Here is a 25,788-nt window from a genome sequence, read left to right on the forward strand (position 1 = left end):
TGAAAAAGAATGAAATAATGCCATTTGCAGCAAAATGGATGGACCTAGAGATTATCATACTAAGTGAAGTAAGCCAGACAAAGACAAATAACATATGATATTGCTTATATGTGGAATCTGAAAAAAAACGATAACATGAACTTATGTACAAAACAGAAACAGACTCACAGACACAGAAAACAAACTTATGGTTACCAAAGGGGAAAGGGTGAGGGATAAATCAGGAGTTTGGGATTAACATATATACACTACAATATATAAAACAGATAAACAACAAGGACCTACTGTATAGCACAGGGAACTATACTCAATATTTTGTAATAACCTATAAGGGAAAAGAATCTGAAAATATATATATGTGTGTATATAATTGAATTACTTTGCCATACACATGAAACTAACACAACATTGTAAATCCACTATACTTCAATAAAAATAAATTAATTTTTAAAATATTGCCATTGTAGCACAAAAGTAGCAATAGACAATATGTAAATGAATTGACATGGTTGTGTTCTGATAAAACTTTACAGAAACAGACAGCAGGCTGGATTTGGCCTGCAAGATTTAGTTTGCCTGTACCTGTAATTACTGTCTTATTATTATTGATTTCTGATTTAATTCCATCATAACCATAGAATGTACTCTGTAAGATTTCAATTTTTTAAAATGTATTAAGACTTATTTTATGGCCTAGTATCAACCTAAATGAACACTCTGTTTACACTTGAAAAGAATGCATGTTCTGCCATTATTAGGTAAAGTGTTCCATAAATTTCAATTAGGTAGAAGTAGTTGATAGTGTGGCTTAGACCTCCAATAGCTGTACAGATTTTTTGACTTGTTTTATTAATTACTGAGAGACGGGGGTATTAATATATTTGAACATGATTGGGGAATCGTCCTTTTCTCCCTTTAGTCTTATTAGTCTTATTAGTTTCTGCTTAATGAGGTGTGATACTCTGTTATTAGGTACATACATATTTATATATGTCTTCCTGGTGAATTGCTCCTTTTATCATTATGTAATGACCCTCTCTAATCTCTTGCAAACTCTTTGTCTTGAAGTATAATTTGCTGAAATTAATATAGCCAACTTTCTTATGCTTATTATTTTCCATCCTTTACTTTGAACCTGTGTCTTTAAATTTAAAATATATGTCTCATATTAGGACATAGTTAGATTATGCTTCGTTAACCATTCTGACAGTTTCTGCCTTTAACTGGAGTTTTAATCCATTCACATTTAAATGTAATTATTTATACAGTAAGGATGAAGTCAACTGTCTTATCATTTGTGTTCCATTTCTCTCTTCTGTTTTTTTCTTCTTATATGGCTGTTTTCTGGGGTTAACTGAATTTTTTTAGTGCTCCATTTTATTTCTTCTATTGATTTCTTAGATATAAACCTCTTTTCGTTATTTTTTTACTAGTTGTTCTACTAAGGAATACCACACCCTTCACTTATCAGAGTCTATACAGAGTCAATATAATACCTCTCTACATATGACATTTCATACTTCTGACTTTACCCTTTACTCACTTTATATGCAACATTCCTATTTCCCATTTCTTATTTCCTGTTCACAGATGTAATAATCTTACAACACTAAAATTCCATTTACTCACCCCCCACTCCTTATGCAAGTGTTGTCCTATCTTTTATTTCACCACATGTTCTCAATGTCACTTTACAGGGTGACTATTTTTGCTTTAAGCAATTAGTTGTCTTTTAAGCAAACTACACGGAGAAAGGAAAAAGAGTCTCTTATATTTGCCCACTATTTATCATGTCCAGTGATCTTCATTTGTTCCTGTAGATCCAAGTTTCCACCTGGTATCACTTCCCACTGGCCTAAAGAATATCCTTTAGCATTCTTTTGTTATACAGTTCTGCTAGCAACAAATTCTCTTAACTTTTCTTTATTTGAAAATGTCTTTATTTCATCCTCATTTCTGAAGAATATTTTCCTTACATAAAGAATTCTGGGATGACAGGTTTTTGGTATTTTTCTTTCAACATTTAAAGATCTTTCATTGTGTTCTGATCTTTATAGTGAAAGGTCAGTGGAATTTCTTACCCCCATATGTAATGTTTCCTTTTTTCTGTCTGCTTTCAAGATTTTCACTTTATTTTTATTTATTTTATTTTTGGCTGCGTTGGGTCTTCGTTGCTGCATGCAGGCTTTCTCTAGTTGTGGTTAGCAGGGGCAACTCTCCATTGTGGTGTGTGGGCTTCTCATTGCTGTGGCTTCTCTTGCTGCAGAGCATGGGCTCTGGGCACATGGGCTTCAGTAGTTGCAGCATGCAGGCCCTAGAGCATGCGGGCTTCAGTAGTCACAGCACGCGGGCTCAGTAGTTGTGGCTTGCGGGCTCTAGAGCGCAGGCTCAGTAGCTGTGGCGCACAGGCTTAGCTGCTCCACGGCATGTGGGATCTTCCCGGACCAGGGATCGAACCCGTGTCCTCTGCACTGGCAGGCGGATTCTTAACCACTGCGCCACCAGGGAAGTTCCCACTTTAATTTTAGATTTCAGAAGTTTTGACTGTGATGTAACTAGATTTCCTCTCTCCCCCAAAATGTATCCTTCTTAAGAGTTTGCTGAGCTTCTTAGACCTGTAAGTTAATTTGTTTCCACCAAATTTAGGAAGTTTTCAGCCATTATTTCTTCAAAATTTTTTCTGTCCAATTCTCATATATATTAGAAAATTTTATATTGTCCCACAGGTCCCTGAGGCTCTGTTCATTTTCCTTCAATATTTTCTTCTTTCTGTGGTTCAGACTGGATAATTTCTATTGCACTCTCTTCAAGTTCATTGACTTCTTCTGTTTTATCCAGTCTACTGTTAAATGAAATATTCATTTCTGTTCCTATACTTTTCAGTTCTAGAATTTGCATTTGGTTCTTCTTTATAGTTTCTACTTATCTGCTAAGACTACTAACTGTTCACTGTATTTCTTTTCATTCTTCAGATTATCCATAATAGCTACTTTGTCTGCTAAGTCCAATATCTGGGCCATCTTACCAAGACTTGGGGTTTTTTCCTTGAATATAGATTGCATTTTCCTATTTGTTTGTATGTAACTTCTTATTGAACACTGGACACTGTGGATATTACATGTAGAAACTATGAGTACTATTATCTTCCTCTGAAGAGTGTTGATTTGTATTTTAAGAGGAAGTTCAAGCACTTCCCTGGCGGTCCAGTGGTTAGGACTCCACACTTCCACTGCAGGGGGCATGGGTTCGATCCCTGGTTGAGGAACTAAGATCCCACATGCCACATGGTGTGGCCAAAAAAAAAAAAAAAAAAAGAGGCAGTTCAATTACTGCCTGACCACCCTAAACTTATGTAGCCATGATTTTATGCTACATTTAGTGTGGATCTGAGGAAAGTCCATGGTGTTTCAGACTTCTCTAACTTGATGGGACTCATCTACTTAAGACTTAGCAATATGCATTTAAGGTTCCTCCACATCTTTTCATGCCTTCGATAGTTCATTTCTTGTTAGTGCTTAATAACATTCCATTGTCTGGATGTACTACAGTTTAGTTATCCATTCAACTACTGAAGGACATCTTGGTTGCTCCCAAGTTTGGCAGTTATGAATAAAACATCATAAACATCCAAGTATAGGTTTTGGACACAGTTTTCAATTCATTTGGATAAATACCAAGGAATGTGATTGCTGGATCATAGAGTAAGAGTATATTTCGTTTTGTAAGAAACTGCTAAACTGTCTTCCAGAGTAGCTGTACCATTTTGCATTCCCACCAGCAATGAATGAGAGTTCTTGTTGTTCCACAACCTTGCCAGCATTTTGGCATTATCAGTGTTCCAGATTTTGGCCATTCTAATAGGTATGTAGTGATATCTCATTGTTACTTTAATTTGCATTTCCCTGATGACATATGATATAGAGCATCTTTTCATGTGCTTATTTTCCCTCTGTATACATTCTTTGGTGAGGTCTTTGGTGCATTTTTAAATTGGGTTACCTGTGTTCTTATTGTTGAGTTTTAAGAGTTCATATATTTTGAGTAACAATCCTTTATCAGATGTGTCATTTACAAATATTTTCTCCCAAGCTGTAGCTTGTTTTTTCATTCTCTGCACAGAGCAGAAGCTTTTAATTTTAATGAAGTCCAGTTTTTTAGTGCTTTCTTTCATGAACTGTGCCTTTGGTGTTGTACCTAAAAAGTCATCACCAAATCCAAGGTCATCTAGATTTTCTCCTCTATCTTCTAAAAATTTCATAGTTTTATGTTTTACATTTAGATCTGTGATCCATTTTGAGTTCATTTTTGTGAAAGGTATAAGGTCTGTCTAGATTTGTTCTTCCTTTTGTTTTTGTTTTTTCGGTATATGGATGTCCAGTTGTTCCAGCACCACTTTGTTAAAAAGACTATCTTTTCTCCATTGTCTTGCTTTTGCTCCTTTGTCAGATATCAGTAGACTATATGTGGGTCTATTTCTGGGCTCTCTATCAATGTTCCACTGATCTATTTGTCTAGTCTTTTGCCAATACCACACTATCTTGATTACTGTAGCTTTATAGTAAGTCTTAAAGTCAGGTAATGCCAGTCCTCCAACTTTGTTGTTTTTGTATAAAATCGTGTTGGCTATTCTGGGTCTTTTGCCTCTTCATATAAACACTAGGATCGGTTAATATTCACAAAACAACCTGCTTGGATTTTAACTGAAATTGCCTTGAATCTATAAATCAAGTTGGGAAGAACTGACATCTTGACAATATTGAATCTCCCTGTCCATGAAAATGGAATATCTCTCAATTTATTTAGTTCTTTTTTTATGTTGTTCATCAAAGTTATAAAGTTTTCCTCATATAGATCTTGCACATACTTTATAAGATTTATACCTAAGTATTTTATTTTGGGTACTGTGCTTTTTTTTTAATATAGTTTTTTTTTTTTTTTTTGGCTGCGTTGGGTCTTCGTTGTTGCGCGTGGGCTTTCTCTAGTTGCAGCGAGCGGAGGCTACTCTTCATTGCAGTGCGCAGGCTTCTCTCATTGTGGTGGCTTCTCTTGCTGCAGAGCACAGGCTCTAGGCGCACGGGCTTCAGTAGTTGCAGCACACAGGCTCAGTACTTGCGGTACATGTGCCCTAGAGCACGTGGGCTCAGTAGTTGCAGCACACGGGCTCTAGGGCGCACGGGCTTCAGTAGTTGTGGCGCACAGGCTTAGTTGCTCTGCGGCATGTGGTATCTTCCCGGACCAGGGCTCGAACCCGTGTCCCCTGCATTGGCAGGCGGATTCTTAACCAGTGCACCACCAGGGAAGTCCCTTTGGTACTGTGTTCTTAATTTCAAATTCCACTTGTTCACTGATGGCTTATTGTGATTGACTTTTGTATATTCATCTTGTATCCTGCATCCTCCCTATAACTGCTTACTAGTTCCAGGAGTTTTTTTTGTCAATTCTTTGGATTTTCTACATAGACAATTATGTCATGTGTGAACAAAGACAGTTTTATTTCTTCCTTCCCTATCCGTATAGCTTTTATTTCCTTTTCTTGTTTTACTGCACTAGCTAAGACTTCCAGTACAAAGGTGAAAAGGAGTGGTGAGAGGGGACATCATCGCCTCATTCCTGATCTTAGTGGAAAAGCTTCTATTTTCTCACCATTAAGTATGATGTTAGTTGTAGGTTTTTGTAGATATGCTTTATCAAGTTGAGGAAATTTCCTTCTAATCCTAGTTTACTGAAATTTTTATCATGACTTGGTATTGGATTTTTATCAAATACCCTTTCTACATCTATTGATATGATCATGTGATTTTTCTTCCTTAGCTTGTTGATGTGATGTATTACACTAATTGATTTTCAAATGTTGAACCAGCTTTGCATATCTGGGATTAATCCCACAACCATGGTGTATAATTATTTTTATAGACTACTGGATGTGATATGCTAATATTTTATTGAGGAACTTTACATGTATGTTCATGAGAGATATTGGTCTGTAGTTTTTTTGTTCTATTTTTTTGTTTCTTGTAATGTCTTTGTCTGGTTTTGGTATTAGAGTAATGCTGGCCTCATGGAATGAGTTAGCAAATATTCCCTCTGCTTCTATCCTCTGAAAGAGATGACAGAGAATTGGCTTAATTTCCTTCTTAAAATTTGGTAGAATTCACCAGTGAACCCATGTGGGCCTGATGCTTTCTGTTTTGGAAGGTATTGATTATTGATTCAATTTCTTTAATAGATATAGGCCTATTTGGATTGTCAATTTCTTCTTGTGCAAGTTTTGGCAAATTGTGTCTTTCAAAGAATCGCTCCATCTTGTCTAGGTTATCAAATTTGTGGACATAGAGTTGTTCAGAGTATTTGTTTATAATCCTTTTAACATCCATTAAATCAGTAGTGATGATCCCACTTTCATTTGTGATACTAGTAATTTGTGTCACCTCTCTTTTTTTCTTTGTTAGCCTGGTTAGAAGGTTATTGATTTACTGGTCTTTTCAAAGAAACTGCTTTGGGTTTCACTGATTTTCTCTATTGTTCTGCTGTTTCAATTTCACTGATTTCTGCTCTAATCCTTATTATTTCTTTTCTTCTGTGTGCTTTGGATTTAATTTGCTCTTCTTTTTCTAGTTTCCTAAGGCAGAAACTTAGATTATTGATTTTAGATCTTTCTTCTTTTCTAATATATGCCTTCAATGCTATAAATTTCCCTCTATTTTTTGCTGCATCCCACGATTTTTGATCAGTTTTGTTTTCATTTTCATTTAGTTAAAAATGTTAAAAAATATCTCCTATATTTCTTCTTTGACCCATGTGTTACTTAGAAGTGTGTTGTTTAATCTTCATGCATTTTAAGATTTTCTAGTTATCTTTCTTTTATTGATTTCTAGCTTAATTCTTTTGTGGCCTGAATATAATTTCTATTCTTGTAAATTTGTTAAGATGTGTTTTATGGAAAAAGAATGAGATACTGCCATTTGTAGCAACATGATGGACCTAGAGATTATCATATGAAGTGAAGTGTGTCAGACAGAGAAAGACAAATATCATATGATATCACTTATATGTGGAATCTAAAATATGATACAAATGAACTTATTGACAAAACAGAGACAGACTCATAGATGTAGGAAAAAAACATATGATTACCAAAGGTGAAAGGGGGGGATAAATTAGGAGATTGGGATTAACATATACACACTACTATATATAAAATAGATAACTAATAAGGACCTACTGTATAGCACAGGGAACTGTACTTAATACTCTGTAATAACCTATATGGGAAAAGAATCTAAAAAAGAATGGATATATGTATATGTATAACTGATTCACTTTGCTGTACACCTGAAACTAACACAACATTGTAAATCAACTATATCCAATAAAAATAAAATAAATTAAATTAAATATGATACAAATGAACTTACTGACAAAACAGAAACAGACTCACAGACATAGAAAACAAACATGGTTACTAAAGGGAAAAGGGGAGGAGGGATAAATTAGGAGTCTGGTATTAGCAGGTACAAACTACTATATATAAAATAGATAAACAACAAGGTCCTACTGTATAGCATAGGGAACTATATTCAATATCGTGTAATAAACTATAATGGAATATATATGTCTGTGTATATATACATAAAACTGAATCACTCTGCTGTACACCAGAAATGAACACAACATTGGAAATTAACTATACTTCAAGAGAAAAAAAAATGTGTTTTATTGCCCAGAATGTGGTCTATCTTGAATGTTGCATGAGCTTGAGAAGAAATGTGTATTCTGTTGTTGTTAAGTGAAGCAGTCTATAGGTGTCAATTATATCCAATTGATTGATGGTGTTAATTGAGTTCAATTAGGTTCTTACTGATTTCCTGCCAGCTGGATCTGTCAATTTCTGACAAAGAGGTGTTGTAGTCTCCAACTATGATAGTGGATTCATCTAGTTCTCTTTGCAATTTTATAATTTTCGCTTCACATAGTTTGAGGCTCTATTGTTAGGTATATACACATTAAGAATTTTTATGTCTTCTTGGAGAACTGACCCCTTTATCATTATGTAATGCCTTCTTTATCAGTGATAACTTTCCTTGCTTTGAAGCCTGCTTTGTCTGAAATTAATACAGCTACTCCTACTTTCTGTTAACTAGTGTTACCATAGTATATTTTTCTCCATTTACTTTTAATTTATATGTGTCTTTATAATTAAAATGGGTTTCCTGTAGACAACAGACAGTTGAGTCTTGTTTTCTGATCCAATCTCTGTCTTTTAATTGGTGCATTTAGACCACTGATGTTCAAAGTGATTACTGATGTATCTGGAGTAATACGTACCATATTCATTACTGTTTTCTATTTGTTGCCCTTATTCTTTGTACCTATTTTTACCTTCTACTCTTTTTATGCCTTTTGTGGTTTTATTTGAGCATTTTATGATTCCACTTTCTTTCCTTTTTCAGCATACTGGTTATACTTTTTAAACTTTTCTTAGTGGTTGCCTTGTATTCACCTCTCTCTCCAGCCTTGCTGGCAGCGGTTTGCCTGTGTGCTCCCCTCTCTTATAGAGCAAAGAAGAGTTGAATTTTCAGTCTGTTTGTGTTTCACTTGTTAGGTCACAGTGGCAACTTCCAAGCTCCTAAACATGCAGAACAGGAAACCTCAAGCTACAGAACTTTTTAAAATACATTGATAACTAGACCAATCTCATACAGGAAGCCTTTAGGTTAAGCATTTGACTCAAGTCCTGGCAATCTGACTAAGCCTTGGCCATGTGTAGCTCTAAACTGCTCAAAACAAAACAGTTTGCATCCTTCTACAACATGCCTTGGGATTAATCTTAAAATTTTCTAGTTGGAAGGGATTCCACGCTCTAGCATGGCATTTCACACAGACCTCTCTTTTAGAACATGACATATTATAATAGTTGTTTTATTTCTTTCTCACGTTATTATAGGCTGAGAGCATAAAGTCTATATTCATCTTATATCCAGTTTACACAGAACAGTTTGTGGGCCATAATATGAACATAATGCTTATTGAATGAATAATTCAATAATAAAAAACTCTAGACTCCTCTTCTTCCCCCCCCCACCATGAAGGAATTCCAATACTTAATCTTGGTTAAGTCATAAATAGTATAAAAATTAAGGAAAAATAATGCTAAAGACATTTATTTTTCAAGCTTGGAAATGCCCTCTAAGGTCTGCAGATGAGAGACATACAAACCCTTGATCACTGAGCCTCTCTGAAGCCTCAGTTTCTACATCTGTAAAAGAGGATAATAATAATCAATATAAACTATGAGATTATGAATATAAAGCTCCCATGTTACAATACAGACATATAGTAGACACTCAACAAATTATTATTTTCATTTCATTATTATCGGCATCATCATCAATACTGTTAAACCAACACCTAAATTTCAGTACACAGCAGTCATCTGCTTTGGAAGCTCCTTCAGCCTGACCTTGTTTATTGAGTAAAGGTAAACAAGGTAAAAGTAAAGGTAAACCCTGACTTGGTAAGCCATCAGGGTTGGACATTATTCTCTGATATTACAGCACAGAAATAATATGCTATAGTAAGAAGGTCTAAACAACCTATTCAAAGTCAAATATCTGAAAGACTTGAGAGTCAGAATAACAAAAAAGATGCGGATAGCGGTTAGTCAGCTAACAACTAGCTCAAAGGACAGCAGATAACTATTAACAAACTACGGAAGCCTACAGAACATGAACAGCACCTGTCACCTTCAACCGGATAAACCCCTTTGTCGCCTGGAGGACTTTTTCTCTTTCTCTTTCCCTTCCCCTTATTTTCCTTCCCTTTTCTTTATCCACCTCCATCCTGATACTCTCTACTATTTCTTCTCTGAGTCTCTCTCTTCTCTCTTTTTACCAACTACAATACAGAATTAAACCTTATCCTTAGTATTTATTATACTTTTCAGTAAAATAACGAACATAGGTTTTAAAGAAAGAAAATCAGGACTCAATTCCAGTTCTAATAATTAGCTATGTAACTTGGGTAAATTAATTAAACTAAATACTTCAGTTTGCTCAAATGGAAAACAGGGATAATAATAGCATCTTCACATGGTTATAGTAAGAAGTAAATTAAATTTGTAAATTATCTAGCCTAAAACCTGACACACAACAGGTGTTCCATAAAGTTAATGTTTTTCTCAATTTCTCTAAGAAAAAATTATCTAATCCTTGATTATGTCTTCCACAGTAGCTCTTAACAGAAAAGGAGACCCCCCCCTTCCTTGTACATATTTCCACCTTTTTTATGAATACAGATGAATCCATCCATTACAGATATGGACAATATCTCTAACTACAGAATTTTACACTGCACTGATATAAACACCCCTTACTCTGGGTCGTCTCCTTGATTTTAAAAATAAGTTGGAACAGAAAAATATAAATAAACCCTGGAAACACAAAGTAATTAGTGATCATTATAAGCTATGCATTTAAGAGGCACTTAAACATTACATATAAAACAATATATGAAAGATATAACACTATACTTTTTAAATTGGCTTGAAACTGCTTCAGTAATTTGGGCCATGTGAGAAAATAATGAACTACTTCATAGCAACAGTTCCCACGTTAAGGAGTCAATACAGTATTAGGCCAATTGCCAGTTGCCTCTTCCAACTCATTCTAACTCAGTTTAACCTCTTATCTAGAGCCTGACTCTATTCTCAAGTGAATTCCACACTGGCATCCAGTAGGTGTTTGTAAAAATAAAACTATTTTAGAGAAGAGGCATTAGGAATCAGAACAGACTACCCAAATTTTCCTGCACCCAGCTCAGACAGCCATCAGACAAAAGAATCAAAAGGAAAGCTACGTGTCGTCACCGTGTGACACCTGAAGCTACAGCCAAGAAGACAGTGTGCAGAGGCTGGTGCAGCTCAGTGCAAGCTCTTCAACTGCAAGCCCCAAACCACAGCACAGGCAACGCCAGGTGAACCGGAACCAAGTTGGTGTTGGGGGAGGGGGTCAGGAAGCCCTACAGAAAACAGTGTATCACATGAGAATGACTACAAATGGGAGAAAGGGATTAGGAGTTACTGGGTAGGGGAAAAGTCATTATTCTATTCAAATACAAGTTCAGTACCAGCAAGGGCTAAAAAGACTAAGTAGACAAAATTTCTTTAGGGAAACTAAAACAAAGACAGTATTAAATTAAAAACTGGGGCTTCCCTGGTAGTGCAGTGGTGAAGAATCCGCCTGCCAATTCAGGGGACACAGGCTCGAGCCCTGGTCCGGGAAGATCCCACGTGCCACGGAGCAACTAAGCCTGTGCGCCACAACTACTGAGCCTGCGCTCTAGAGCCCGCGAGCCACAACTACTGAGCCCGTGAGCCACAACTACTGAAGCCCACGCACCTAGAGCCGTGCTCCACAACAAGAGAAGCCACCGCAATGAGAGGCCCGCGCACCGCAACGAAGAGTAAGCCCCGCTCGCCACAACTAGAGAAAGCCCGCGCGCAGCAACGAAGACCCAACGCAGCCAAAAAAATTAATTAATTATTTTTTAAATTAAAAAAATTAAAAAATGAAAACTGAAAATCCAAGGAAAAGGTAAAGATGAATGCTTTAAGGTCATTAAAAAACCAACTGCAATAGCAAGCCCTAAGGCAGTAACTGGCAAATGGGAGTGGCAATAAAGTATAATAATTTTAAAAGAACAACATTCGAGAACCAGAAGTACTGGTATGGTTTGGGTTTTTATTGAAGAATAGCACGTTTTCCTTGAGTTCATAAAAGGATTTGCCATGGCATGCAGTTTTTAAAACACATCAAAGTTCTCAGTCTAGAGCAACAAAAGTGGTAGGCAGTTTCTAAGCCTAAGTCCCAGGAATGCTCAGTTTACTATCACTGCCCATCTCTGAAGAATATGAGAGCAGCCACAGGAAAACCCAATAACTGATCTGCAGCAGGCTTTTTCTGGGGGTAGGCTAGAGTGACCATACTTACTGGAGTCCTCCCACTGGAATAAATGTAGCTTCCACGCAGAATAATACAAAAATCCCAGTACCAGAAAAAGGCAGAGGGCTAGCAGCAGATTGCGTACAAATACCAAGAGTCCCATCTTCACATGATTTACGATTTCCTACATGACCTAAAAAAAAAAAAAACCAAAAAACAATTTAGGTCTTAACTGATAAAGCAATCATCTTATTGATATACTCTACCTTAAAATAAGTATTTATAGGAGAATTTCCAAATGAAGAACAACCTAGAATTACCACTGAGTTGATGACCTGGCATCCTCCAACCTGCTCAAGCCCGGCTAAAAGAACAGCTTCACCATCAGTCAGCATCCAAGCCAGAAATCAGCAGTCATCCTTGTGTCCCTCCTCTTGCTCATTCCTGACACCCGATCAATGACCAAACTCTGGCAAGTCTAATCTCCCAAATAAATCTCAAATCACACCCCCTTCCCACCATCACTACCCTAGCCCATGCCACCACTGTATTCCCACAAGTTTCCACGCCTCCAAATTTGCACTCTCCCAAATCCATCTTCCACACAGCACACGGAACAGTCTGTTAATAACACAGAGTCTAACATTACCTCCCTCCTTAAACCCCTTTGTATTAGTATTCTACTACTGCTCTAACAAATTATCACAAACTCAGCAGCCTGAAACCACTCAAATTTATTATCTCAGAGCTCTGAAGGCCTAAAGTCCAGCTACAGTGTGGCTCAGCAGGGTCCTCTGCATAAGGTGTCACAAGGCCAAAACCAGGGGCTGAGCAGGGCTGCATTCCTTTCTGGAGACTCTGGAGATGAACATACTTCCAAGTTCCTTCAGGCTGTAGGCTGAATTCGGTTTCTTGCAGCTGTAGGGCCTAAGTCCCTGTCTCCTTGCTGGTTATCAGACAGTGTTTGCTCCTGTGTTCCTCCCCCTGTTTTCCATGTGGTACATTGCAGTAGTGGTGGGTTAAGTCCCTCTTACTCTCATCTCACCAACTTCCCCTTCTACCACATCTTGCTACTGTTTCCAGCCGGAAAAACTTCCTTGCTTTTCAGGTTCATGCAATTAGATTGGGCCCACTAGAATAATCCAGGATAACCTCCCTACTTTAAGGTCTGTAGCCTTAATTTCATGTGCAAAGTCCCTTTTGCCATGTAAAGTAACATGTTTACAGATTCTAAGGATTAGCGTGTGGACGTCTTTGGTTGTTGTTTTTTCTTTTTTTTTTTTTTTTTTGGCCACGCCATGCAGCATGCAGGATCTTAGTTCCCTAACCAGGGATCGAACCCATGTCCCCTACAGTGGAAGCACGTAGTCCTAACCACTGGACCGCCAGGGAATTCCCACATGTGGACATCTTTGAGGGACCATTCTGCCTAACAGAGCTTTCATTAAATTCTCAATTCCTTTAAAATAAAGTAATTGCTCCTTAGAGTCTAGTAGCTTCTGACTGCACCCCTATTTACTCTCCAACCATCTCTTGCTTCTCCCAACCTCATTTGTATCCTATGCTCTAGCCCCTCTTCTTTCTAGTCACTGAACATTTCTTGTTTCTCTCCTCAAGGTCTGTCTGGAATACATTCTCCACCACCTATTTCACCTGCTGCACGTTCTTTGATACTCACCTTAAATGTAGCATCAGCCAAGAAGACTTCCTAGGAGCACCCTTCCCAAACCCCACTCAGATATCTTAGTCATGAAATAATCTATGAGAAATATTATAAATATTATAACCTATGTATAAATATTATAAATGAAGTGATAAAGAGTTAGCAGTTGCAGACTATATAACTGTCCACCTAGGAAAGCCAAGAGAATCAACCGAAAAATCATTAGAACCAATAGAAAATTCAATAAAGTAGGTGATTATATGATTTACTTACAAAAATCAACAAACAGCTTCTTAAAAACTATACCAGCGATAACCAATTAAAAAATGAAAGGGGAAAAAATTCCACTCATGATGGCAACAAAATCTATAAAATACCTGAAAATAAACTTCGTAAGAAATGAACAAGATTTTCACCAAAGGACATAAAAGATCCAAATAAATAAACAGATATATCAGGTTCCCAAGTGAGAAGATTCAATATTGGAAACATGTCAGTTCTCCTGAAATGTCAGTTCTCTATAAATTTAGTCTAACTCCAGTCAAAACCCATGATTTTTTTAAACTTAGATCTAATGTTAATCTGAAGAGTTCATGCCCAAGAAGAGTGAAGAAATTTTTTTAACGAACAATAATGAGGGCTTCCCTGGTGGCGCAGTGGTTGAGAGTCTGCCTGCCAATACAGAGGACATGGGTTCGAGCCCTGGTCCGGGAAGATCCCACATGCTGTGGAGCAACTAAGCCCGTGTGCCACCACAACTACTGAGCCTGCACTCTAGAGCCCATGAGCCACAACTACTGAGCCCGTGTGCCACAACTGCTGAAGCCTGTGTGCCTAAAGCCCGTGCTCCACGACAAGAGAAGCCACCGCAATGAGAAGCCCGCATACCTCAATGAAGAGTAGTCTCCGCTCACCACAGCTAGAGAAAGCCCGCGTGCAGCAACAAAGACCCAACGCAGCCAAAAATAAATAAATTAATTATTTTAAAAAAAGAAAAATAATGAAATGAGGATTTGCCTTACTATATTAAAACCAACTCAAAGCTATAATTATTAAGCTGGATGGGTACTGGCACAGGAAAAGACAAACAGATCAATGGAACAGAATAGAGTCCAGAAATGAGCTCTCAATAAACAGATACAGATATGGATATATACACGTACACACATACAGAAATGAATTTATCCATATATTTGAATTTACAATAAGCATATAAGTTTGTTTAAAAACATATGACAGGATACATAGCTAACTGTTGATGTGGTTACCTCTAAGAAATAGGATAAGACAATGAAAAGTACTTTTCCCTTCATACACTTTGAATTAAATTTGTTATAAGTCACAAGTACTGCCTCTATAATTTTGAATATTTAAAAAATCAAACATAAACGAATGGGACCTAATCAAACTTATAAGCTTTTGCACAGCAAAGGAAACCATAAACAAAATGAAAAGACAACCTACAGACTGGGAGAAAATATTTGCAAACAATGTGACTGACAAGGGCTTAATTTCCAAAATATACAAACAGTTCATACAACTCAATAATAAAAAAACAAACAAACAACTCAATCAAAAAATGGGCAGAAGACCTAAATAGACATTTCTCCAAAGAAGACATACAGATGGCCAATAGGCATGTGAAAAGTTGATCAACATCGCTAACTATCAGAGAAATGCAAATCAAAACTTCAGTGCGGTACCAACTCACACTGGTCAGAATGGCCATCATTAAAAAGCCTACAAATTACAAATGCTGGAGAGGGTGTGGAGAAAAGGGAACCGTCCTACACTGTTGGTGGGAAATGTAAGACGGTGCAGCCACTATGGAAAACAGTATGGAGGTTCCTCAAAAAAATAAAAACAGAGTTGCCATATGATCCAGCAATCCCACTCCTGGGCATATATCTGGAGAAAACTCTAATTCGAAAAGATACATGCACCCCAATGCTCACAGCAGCACTATTTACAATGGCCAAGACATGGAAGCAACCTAAATGTCCATCGACAGATGAATGGATAAAGAAGATGTGGTGTATATATACACAATGGAATATTACTCAGCCATAAAAAGAATGCAATAATGCCATTTGCAGCAAGATGGATGGACCTAGAGATTATCATACTACGTGAAGAAAGAAAAAGACAAAACCATGATATCACTTGTATGTGGAATCTAAAATATGACACAAATGAACTTATTTGCAAAACAGAAACAGACTCAGAATATATGCTTATGGTTATCAAAGGGGAAAGGGGGTGGGGGGAGGGACAAATTAGGAGTTTGGGATTAGCAGATACAAACTACTACATATAAAATAGACAAACAACAAGGTCCCGGGCTTCCTTGGTGGCGCAGTGGTTAAGAATCTGCCTGCCAATGCAGGGGACACGGGTTCGAGCCCTGGTCCGGGAAGATCCCACATGCCGCGGAGCAACTAAGCCCGTGCACCACAACTACTGAGCCTGCACTCTAGAGCTCATGAGACACAACTACTGAGCCTGCGAGCCACAACTACTGAAGCCCACGTGCCTTGAGCCCGAGCTCCACAACAAGAGAAGCCACCACAATGAGAAGCCCGCGCACCGCAACGAAGAGTAGCCCCCGCTCGCCGCAACTAGAGAAAAGCCCGCTCACAGCAACAAAGACCCAACTCAGCCAAAAATAAATAAATAAAATAAATAAATTTATTAAAAAACCAAAAAAAAACAAGGTCCCACTGTATAGCACAGGGAACTGTATTCAATATCCTAATAAACCATAATGGAAAAGAATATGAAAAAGAATATATAAGCATTTCTGCATCAAGCCACCATAGATAGCTTTGAATTCTATCTGTGAGCATCTGTGCTTTATCTTGATTTATGTTGTGCATCTGTTAGCAAGATGTGTCCTAAGGTATCAGAAAAGCCTAAGAGAACTTGTAAGGGTGTTATGCTCAGCATAAAAATGGACGTAATTAAGCATTTAGATTGTAGTGAACAAAATAAAGATGCGCTTGCTTTGAACGTTCCTGTGTCCACCATTCAAACTATTTACACTCAGAGAGAAAGAATATTGAAAGCTGCCGAAGTTACTACTGGTTCTGCTAGTAGGAAAGGGGTCTCTCTTAACTGGCATCCAGTAATGGATAAATTGGAAAGTCTGCTGCTTGAGTGGATTGATGGGTATACAAAGCACAGTGTTGCATTAAGTTATCTTATACTTAAGGAGAAATCAGTCTTTTCAAAAAGCTGAAACGGAAAGCACTGGATGGGGAATTCTCTGGTGGTCCAGTGGTTAGGACTCCATGCTCTCACTGCTGAGGGCCCAGGTTCAATCCCTGGTTAGGGAACTGAAATCCCACAAGCAGCACAGCGTGGCCAAAAAAAAAAAAAAGCAAGCACTGGACAATGGTAATGGAATGTTACAATGGAATGGAGTGTTACGAGAGTCAAATTTAAAGGTAGTCATGCCACCAAGAAGGGTGGGATAGGGAGGGTGGGAGGGAGACGCAAGAGGGAGGAGATATGGGGATATATGTACATGTATAGCTGATTCACTTTGTTATACAGCAGAAACTAACACAACATTGTAAAGCAATTATACTCCAATAAAGATGTTTAAAAAAGAAAGAAAAAAGAAATAAAGGTAGTCATGGGTGGTTTCATTGGTTTTTGAGGTGAGGGCAGCTTCATAGCTTAAAAGTTACTGGACAGACTGCTCTGGTTGATACTGGAGCTGCTGAAAAGTTCCCAGAAGGTGGCTATTTACATAAGCAAGTGTTTAACTATGGCAAAGCTGTAATTTATTGGAAAAAATTGCTGAGCAAGACCTTTCAAGAGAAGAAAAGCAGGCTAAGGGACACAAGGCATCAAAGGAGAGGTTTATCCTAATGCCTACTATTGACACCACTGGTGATGCTGTCCTAAGGCCTCAACTAATGTACCATTCAGAAAATCTGAGGGCACTTAAAGGCACTGATAAGAATACACTTCCTATTATGTTTCATTCACATCCAAGTGGTTGGAATACCCAAGTGATTTTTTTCTGAGTACATGAGTGGATACATTAGCCCTTCTGCTGAAAAATACTGTAGAGAAAATAACCTCCATAATAGGTGTCTTGTGGTTGTCAATAATTGTGCTGCTCATCCACCTGGCATTACCAAGTATAGCAGTTAACATTTGTGTTGTGTTCTTACCACCAAGTATGACATTGTTGATGCAACTGCGTGACCAAGGCCTAATAGCCACAATTAAGGCTTACTGTATGCAAAAATGTGATGCATTTTATTATAAATGCCACTGACAGAGAGGGCAACTCCAGAGCATTATGAGAGATCTGGAAAAATTAAAACATAAAATTGGCAATTGCTAGACTCACAGATATAGAGAACAAACAAGTGGTTACTAGTGGGGAAAGGGAAGGCGTGAGGGGCAATACAGGGGTAGGGGGAAAAAAAGGTTATTATGGGATTATATGAAATCATGTGTGTGAAACTTTTGAAAATTGTAAAGCACTATAGAATATAAAGAATCTTTCATTCAATAAATAAATAAATAAAAATTAAAAATAAAACAAATAAATAAATAAAATTGGCTACTGTTAAATCTGGAGATGCTTTCATTAGGCTAAAAGTCTTGGTGGGAAATGGCATTTGGAAGAGACTGTGTCCTGAAGTAATGAGCAATTTTAAAGGCTTCAAATCAACAATAAATATGGCAACAGTGACTATGGCTAAGGAGGCTGGGTTTGTGGAAGCTGATAAAGATGTTGAAGAGGTTTTAGCATCCCATGACCAAGAACTGACACACCAAGAGCTGATGCAACTGCAAGAGTAAAAGATATAGGTTGAAACTGAACTCAGTAGCAAATAGCCCATGAGTGAAGTCAACCAGAAACTGAATGTAAAGCACTTACATGAGATTTTCACTATGAACAACAGTGCTGCAATGATTGCAGAAAAGTATGACTTTAATTTTGAAAGGACACACAAGTTTAGGGCAGGTTTGCAGGATGTTTTGAGTGTCTATAAAGAATTGTATGATAGAAAAATGCGTGAGGCTAAGCAATCAAGCATACTGTCCTATTCAAGCCTGTCACATCAGCCACAGCAGACAATGAACCTCAGCCTTTGACATGAAGGCAGACAGCCATAGAAGGTGTAGACATAACTGACCTGCCTGGTCTGATGGATTCAGACAATGATGAGATGTTGAGAAATGACCCTCTTCCCCTCTCTCCTACACCCTCGTCTCCTATACTTCCCACCACCCCAACCTCCAATGATTCAGCCTAACACACCATCACCACCACCTCTTAGCCTTCCAGTGTGCTTGCTGTCTTCCTGACTCTGGTGAGGGAAACTACACCATAAATACATTATTTCTAATTTATACAGGCTATGTATTTATCATGTCATTCCTGCTTTTACTATATGTTAGCGTTATTTTAGGTTTTAACTGTTATTTGGCATGATTTGGTAAATTATTTTTTGGGTCTGAGAACACTCAAAAAGTTTTCCATATAAATTAATGGTACTTGCTTCTTCACTTTCTACCATTTTGGCTTACGAAAGGTTTCATAGGAATGTTCTACTTTCAGATAGCAGGGGAAACATGTATCTGTTGAAATTTACAACATTCACACACCTTGACTCCACATTTCTATTTCTATGACTTTTTCCAAGAGTAACACTCCAACAACTATTTTAAAAGATAAGTATCAATACATGGATGTTTATTAGCAACACTGATTATAAGAGCAAAATACTAGAAACAACTCAAATGTCCATCAATAGGGAACCAGACAAATACATTATGGTACATGTACACAGTGATATTTATATCATTGCTATCACTGAGGTCTCGGCAGGAAGTAGACAGCACATGAAAAGGAGTTAACCAAAGGAATTAACGACAAGATTTTTTGTAGGGTTAGAGGAACTACCCAGGGGCAGTGATACATCCAGGAACTAGCAACAATAGGAAGCTACTCCTACCTTGGAGCTGAAAAGGCAAAGAGAAAGAAGGGAGATACTGGAGCCCAGCAAGAGCTGGCTGGAGAAGAGAGGCCAGCCAACAGGAGCAGTGGCCACAGAGGAACACATCTGCTACTACGGCCATGGCAAGGGACAGTAGGGGACAATAAATACTGACTTCTCTCACCACTGGTCCTCTGATCCCCATCAGTGCCTTTCATCAGCTGATCCCAACTGGAAGCCAGAAGGCAAGGAAGCCCAGATGGTACAGTTTGTAGAGGTCAGCCACCAGCACACAGAGGAAAGGTGGACAATGGATTTTTTTTTTTTTTTTTTTTGGCTGCATTGGGTCTTCGTTGTTGCACGAGGGCTTTCTCTAGTTGCAGCGAGCAGAGGCTACTTTTCGTTGCGGTGCGTTGGCTTCTCATTGCGGTGGCTTCTCTTGTTGCGAAGCACGGGCTCTAGGCGTACAGGCTTCAGTAGTTGTGGCGCACGGGCTTCAGTAGTTTTGCCATGCGGGCTTCAGTAGTTGTGGCTCACGGGCTCTAGAGCTCAGGCTCAGTAGTTGTGGTGCACAGGCTTAGTTGCTCCGTGGCATGTGGGATCCTCCCGGACCAGGGCTCGAACCCATGTCCCCTGCATTGGCAGGCGGACTCTCAACCACTGCGCCACCAGGGAAACCCTACAATGGATTGATGAAGGCAGGAATATAACAAGTATAGAATATGATGTAACAGTTAACAGAATGAGACACACAGGCATGTCCTGACATAGAAAAATAGCTAGAGTATACTGTTAAGTGAAAAAAAAAATCTTGTAGAATAGTACATATGTGAATGTATGTATGGCCCCATACTGGTGGTAACAAACAAGGAAGACAGTAATATTTAAAATTAAGGTTAAGGGCTTCCCTGGTGGTGCAGTGGTTGAGAATCTGCCTGCCAATGCAGGGGACACTGGTTCGAGCCCTGGTCTGGGAAGACCCCACATGCCGCGGAGCAACTGGGCCCGTGAGCCACAACTACTGAGCCTGCGCGTCTGGAGCCTGTGCTCCACAACAAGAGAGGCCGCGATAGTGAGAGGCCCGCGCACCGCAATGAAGAATGGCCCCCGCTTGCCGCAACTACAGAAAGCCCTCGCACAGAAACGAAGACCCAACACAGCCAAAAATAAAATTAATTAATTAATTTAAAAAATTTTTAAAAAATGAATGCATATATATGTATACCTGAGTCACTTTGCTGTACAGCAGTAATTAACTGAGTCACTTTGCTGTACAGCAGTAATTAACACAACACTGTAATTCAACTATACTTCAATAAAAAATAAATTAAAAAAAAAAATTAAGGTTAAGAAGGAAGCACATAGATAAAAGAACACACACCAAGCTGTTGACAGTAATTACCTCTGAAAAGTGGGTTTGGAGAGGGTATTTTTCACGATGTATTTGTATATTTAACTTTAATATTTGTACTCATGCAAGTAATAAATGTACAAAGTTTTTAAAGTGAAATAGAAATTGGAGACTTGCATTTCCAGTAGCACAAAGGACATGTACTCTGTCCAATCCTCCCACAAAAACAACGAGAAATTTAAGGTATAAACAGCCTGCCTACAAAAAGCAGGTGGTTCTTGGAAAGATTTTTCTTTCCTTTTAAAAGGGGACTGAAGTGGCTGCTCCCAGCCCTTCCCCCCTCCTTCTGTCCTGAATGCAGATGTGACATCTGAACTGCCACAGCCATACTGTGACTTCAACCTAAAGCTCTGGCAGACACACGACCGTCAGTCAGTCAACGAATTTACCCATTTGTTCAACAGATATGACAGTGAGAATGGCGAACTAATCACCTATGTTATTTCTGACTTTTCCATTAAGGAAAAAGATTTTCAAATAAAGAGGTAGAACAAACAGGCTAAACAGGAAACTGATCTCCAGAAGTGGATGACATACAAAGAAGCAAGTACTAGCTTAAAATAAGCCAAAACCTCCAAGACAAGGAGGAGTATAACATCTCGATATTCGGAAAGAGATGAAATTTCAAACTCACTGCCAGGACAAAAGCTTGACAACACATTCTAGTGGTGAGGTTGTGGGGAGAACGCCCATACATTGCTGCTGGCAAGAGGGATTTGGCAGTATCTAACAAAATCATACATGCTTCTACCCTTTAACCCAATGATCTCACTTCTAAGAAACTATCCCAAAGATACACTGACAAAAATACAAAAAGACTTATGCACATGGCTACTTATTGCAGCACTATTTGTAATATAAGAGAAAAAAACCCTTCAGTAAGAACTGAATAAACTCTGGTGTATTCACAAAATAGAGGATTATGCAGCCATAAAAAGGAATGAGGGGGCTTCCCTGGTGGTGCAGCGGTAAAGAATCCGCCTTACAATGCAGGGGACGCGGGTTCAATCCCTGGTCTGGGAACTAAAATCCCACATGCCGCGGGGCAACTAAGCCCGCACGCCGTAACTACTGAGCTCGCGCGCCTCAACTAGACCCCGCGTGCCGCAAACTACAGAGCCCACATACCCTGGAGCCCGTGTGCCACAACTAGAGAGAGAAAACACGCATACCACGACTACAGAGAAGCCTGCGCACCACGACGAAAGATCCCACGTGCCTCAGCAAGGATCCCGCGTGCGCAAATAAGACCTGACGCAACCAAAAATAAATAAAATAAAAAAAATAAATAAATCTTAAAAGGAATGCGCTCTCTCCCTCTCTTCCTTTCTGAATAATTTAATCTAAAAGCCATTAGGCTTTAGGGGCCAAGCAAGGTAGGCACATATATCTGGAGTGAAGAGGGGGAGGAGCATCAGGCCATCATGATAAGTCTGGGGGTATGGCAGGAGGTGATAAGGGACTGACCAAATAAGTAAATATACTGAGGCTAACAGGTGCCAGATCTCTCAATGATGGAGAAGTGAGTTGAAAATGTGGAAAAAGAAAAACTAGAATAGATCTTTTGGGTTGTATTGGAATTGAAGGTATCAGTGTGAACTGATGGTTTTCAATATATACACATACAAAAATATAAAAATAACTATAGATGTGGACAATGTATGTGTGCTTTTGTGTATGTACATGCTTGTAAGCCCTAGCTCTGTCCACTGAAAGGGCCCAGCAGCAATCATATCCCAGTAGCAATGAGCACACCTAGCACCTAGATCTTGGTTTTTAAATACTATTCTCCACTATGTAATAGGAACCAGGGGTCCCTGGAAGAATGGCTGATTCCAGGGCTGAGGCAGAGAAGGCACTATCAAGATAAGCCTGAAAGCAGGAGAGTGCTCAGAGTGCCATGTGAAAAGGAAAATGCAGTCAGCTTGAGGGGCTCCTAATGGGGCAATTTAGACTGATAATAACAGATTATGACCCATTAAATAAGAATTTAATAAATGAGGAGAGGAAAAAGCTCTCCCTTAGAGTGGAATGAGTGTAGAATAATGTAATTAGAAAATCACCATTTAGCAATCATTTTAGTAATAATTCAGCTAAGAAACATCAAAGGATGCTAAAATTAATAAGTAATATTTTGAGAAATGGGATATTATATCATCTTAAAGTATCTCCCCACAAGATACTTATTAATTACAGAGAGGAAAAGAGTAATTTTACAAGGCAGAAATCTGATAGACACCACCATAGACTAGCTGAAGGATATATGGGAGTACTTGTAATATTTTTGCAACTTATTTGTAAGTCTGAAATTATTTCAAAATTAAAAGTTAAAAAAGAGGGCTTCCCTGGTGGTGCAGTGGTTGAGAATCTGCCTGCCCATGCAGGGGACACGGGTTCGAGCCCTGGTCTGGGAAGATCCCACATGCCGCGGAGCAACTGGGCCCATGAGCCACAACTACTGAGCCTGCGCGTCTGGACCCTGTGCTCCGCAACGGGAGAGGCCACGATAGTGAGAGGTCCGCACACCGTGATGAAGAGTGGCCCCCGCTCGCCGCAACTAGAGGAAAGCCCTCGCACAGAAACGAAGACCCAATGAACACAGCCAAAAATACATAAATAAATAAATTTATTTTAAAAAAAAAAAGTTAAAAACGAAAAAACTTAAACCAAATGCACAAATAAATGTTCAAATAAACATCAAATGAGATTATGCAGCCAATTAAGATGTTGTTTATGAAACAATTTTAATGACATGGAAAAATGCTTATGATATAGTAATGAAAAAAGTTGATACAAGTATCATATACTCAACTATTAAAAAAGAAAGAAAGAAAGAAAGAAAAAGACCAGAATAAAAACATAAGAACACTAACAGATGAGTGCAGAGAATTTTTCTGGCTGCGGGAGGGTACCTGGCCTCCCTGCACAGCCATAAAAAAAAAGCACGCAGGTAAAGAGCTACAAGTGCTCACAGCAAACTCTCTTCAGCATGTAGAGGGAATGCAGCAGCTGGGCTCATTCCCTCCTCATACATTCATCTTATCTCAGAGAAGGATGTGTCTCTCTTCTGTTCAAAACTAATGTAACAAACACCAAGTGCCAGGGATTATGCAAGGCACAGAGGACACTAAGACAATCAGATTTAGACCCTGCCCTAGAGGAGTCTGACTTCTCACTCCCCATTCATTCTTCCACCCACCACAATCTGATCTGGCTTCCAATCCTACCTGTCGCCCAACTCTAGACACAATTAATATAATTTGTACACATTCCAAAAAGTAATACATACTAAAGACATAATGTGTGTGTGTGTGTGTTTGTGCGTATATATAGAGAGAAAGATAGAGAGACAGAGGAGGGGGGACAGAGGAGAGGAGTGGGAGGGGGAGGGGGGAAGAGAGAGAGAGAGAGAGAGAGAGAGAGAGAGAGGGAGAGAGAGAGAGGAGAGAGAAAGAGAGACAGAGGGAGGGAGAGAGAGAGGGAGCGCACGAGCAATTTTAAATGGAGAGAGAAGCTTGGGGTGCTGTCTCAGGCTTTTTATATTCTCATTCCACAGATATCCCCAAGGCAATCTCATTCCACTTCCATGACTACAATTACCATCCTTATCCCAAATTTTATATATTCCATCCAGATACTTCTTCTAAGTTCCATGTCCATTTATTTAACTTTTATTGGGGGGGGGCCTTACCGTGCAGCTTGCAGAATCTCAGTTTCCCGACCAGGGGCTGAACCCAGACCCCGGCACTGAAAGCCCAGAATCCTAACACCAGGCTACCCAGAAACTCCCTCCATTTATTTAATTTCTGTATCATCATCTAGATGTTTCACAGATGTCTCAGACTTCCCAAAAAAACCTCCTCTTTCTCCAGTATTCACTATCTCAATAAAAGGCAACACCTTCACAAGTGCTTCTGTCAAAAACCTGGAAATTATCCTTGACAGTACCCTCCTTCTCACTCTCACCCTCCATATATAATCAGTCATCCAGCCCTATGAGTTTTACCTCTTAAATACTTCTTAAATCCATCCGTCCCTCTATCTCCACTGCTACCATCGTATTTCAAGTCACTATAACCCTTTGTTTGGGCTACAACTATAACCTCCTAATAAGCCTCCCATGTCCATTCTTTTGTGTGTGATAAATTTGACATGTTACATTTTGTAAATTTAAGGTGTATAGCGTGTTACTTTGATATATTTATATACTGTAACATGACTGCCATTTAAGCAATATTTATCACATTACATTATAGTACAATATTATTGTCTATATTCATTACACTGTATGTTAGATCTCTATGGTTTGTTTACTACTTGCTACAAGTTTCTACCCTTAACCATCATCAGACTTATTCCCCCATCCCTCAACCTCTGGTAACCTCCCTTTACTCTGCTTTTGTACAGGTTTGCTTTTCAGATTCCACATATAAGTAATATTGTGCAGTACTTGTCCTTCCCTGACTTATCTCACTTAGCATAATGTGCTCAAGGTCCAACCCTGTTGTCACAAATGTCAGGATAGCCTCCTTTCTCATGGCTGAATAAATATTCTATTGTGTATATGTACCACATCTTTTTTTATCCATTTATCTATTGATGGGCATTTGGGTTGTTTCCATATCTTGGCTATTATGAATAACGCTGTGATAAACAGGTGTGTATGTATATTTCATCCTGTTTTCATTTCCTTTGGGTACTTCCATATTCATTCTTGATCCTCTTCAATTCATTCTCCACATAGCAGCCAGTGTGGATCTATTTTATTCCCAGGTTTAAACTTTGTAAATTTCCCACTGTCTTTAGGGT

The 25,788-nt window shown here is 38.6% G+C and overlaps 1 protein-coding gene across 2 annotated transcripts in view; it reads right to left on the minus strand.

The window, feature by feature from the left end:
• The window catches only part of ST3GAL3 (ST3 beta-galactoside alpha-2,3-sialyltransferase 3), a 224,011-nt gene that overhangs the window by 184,646 nt on the left and 13,577 nt on the right, over positions 1-25,788 (minus strand). Inside the window, exon 2 of one of the 2 annotated variants that reach the window (XM_061184330.1) lies at positions 11,988-12,132. The exons of the other annotated variant lie outside the window; for it this stretch is intronic. Within the exon in view, the coding sequence (XP_061040313.1) occupies positions 11,988-12,102 (115 nt within the window). The 5' untranslated portion in view covers positions 12,103-12,132. The remainder of the gene's footprint in view (positions 1-11,987; positions 12,133-25,788) is intronic. 2 annotated transcript variants of the gene reach the window in all.

This window comes from Eubalaena glacialis, chromosome 3 (genome assembly GCF_028564815.1).
Source record: "Eubalaena glacialis isolate mEubGla1 chromosome 3, mEubGla1.1.hap2.+ XY, whole genome shotgun sequence".
Classification (NCBI taxonomy): Eukaryota; Metazoa; Chordata; class Mammalia; order Artiodactyla; family Balaenidae; genus Eubalaena; species Eubalaena glacialis.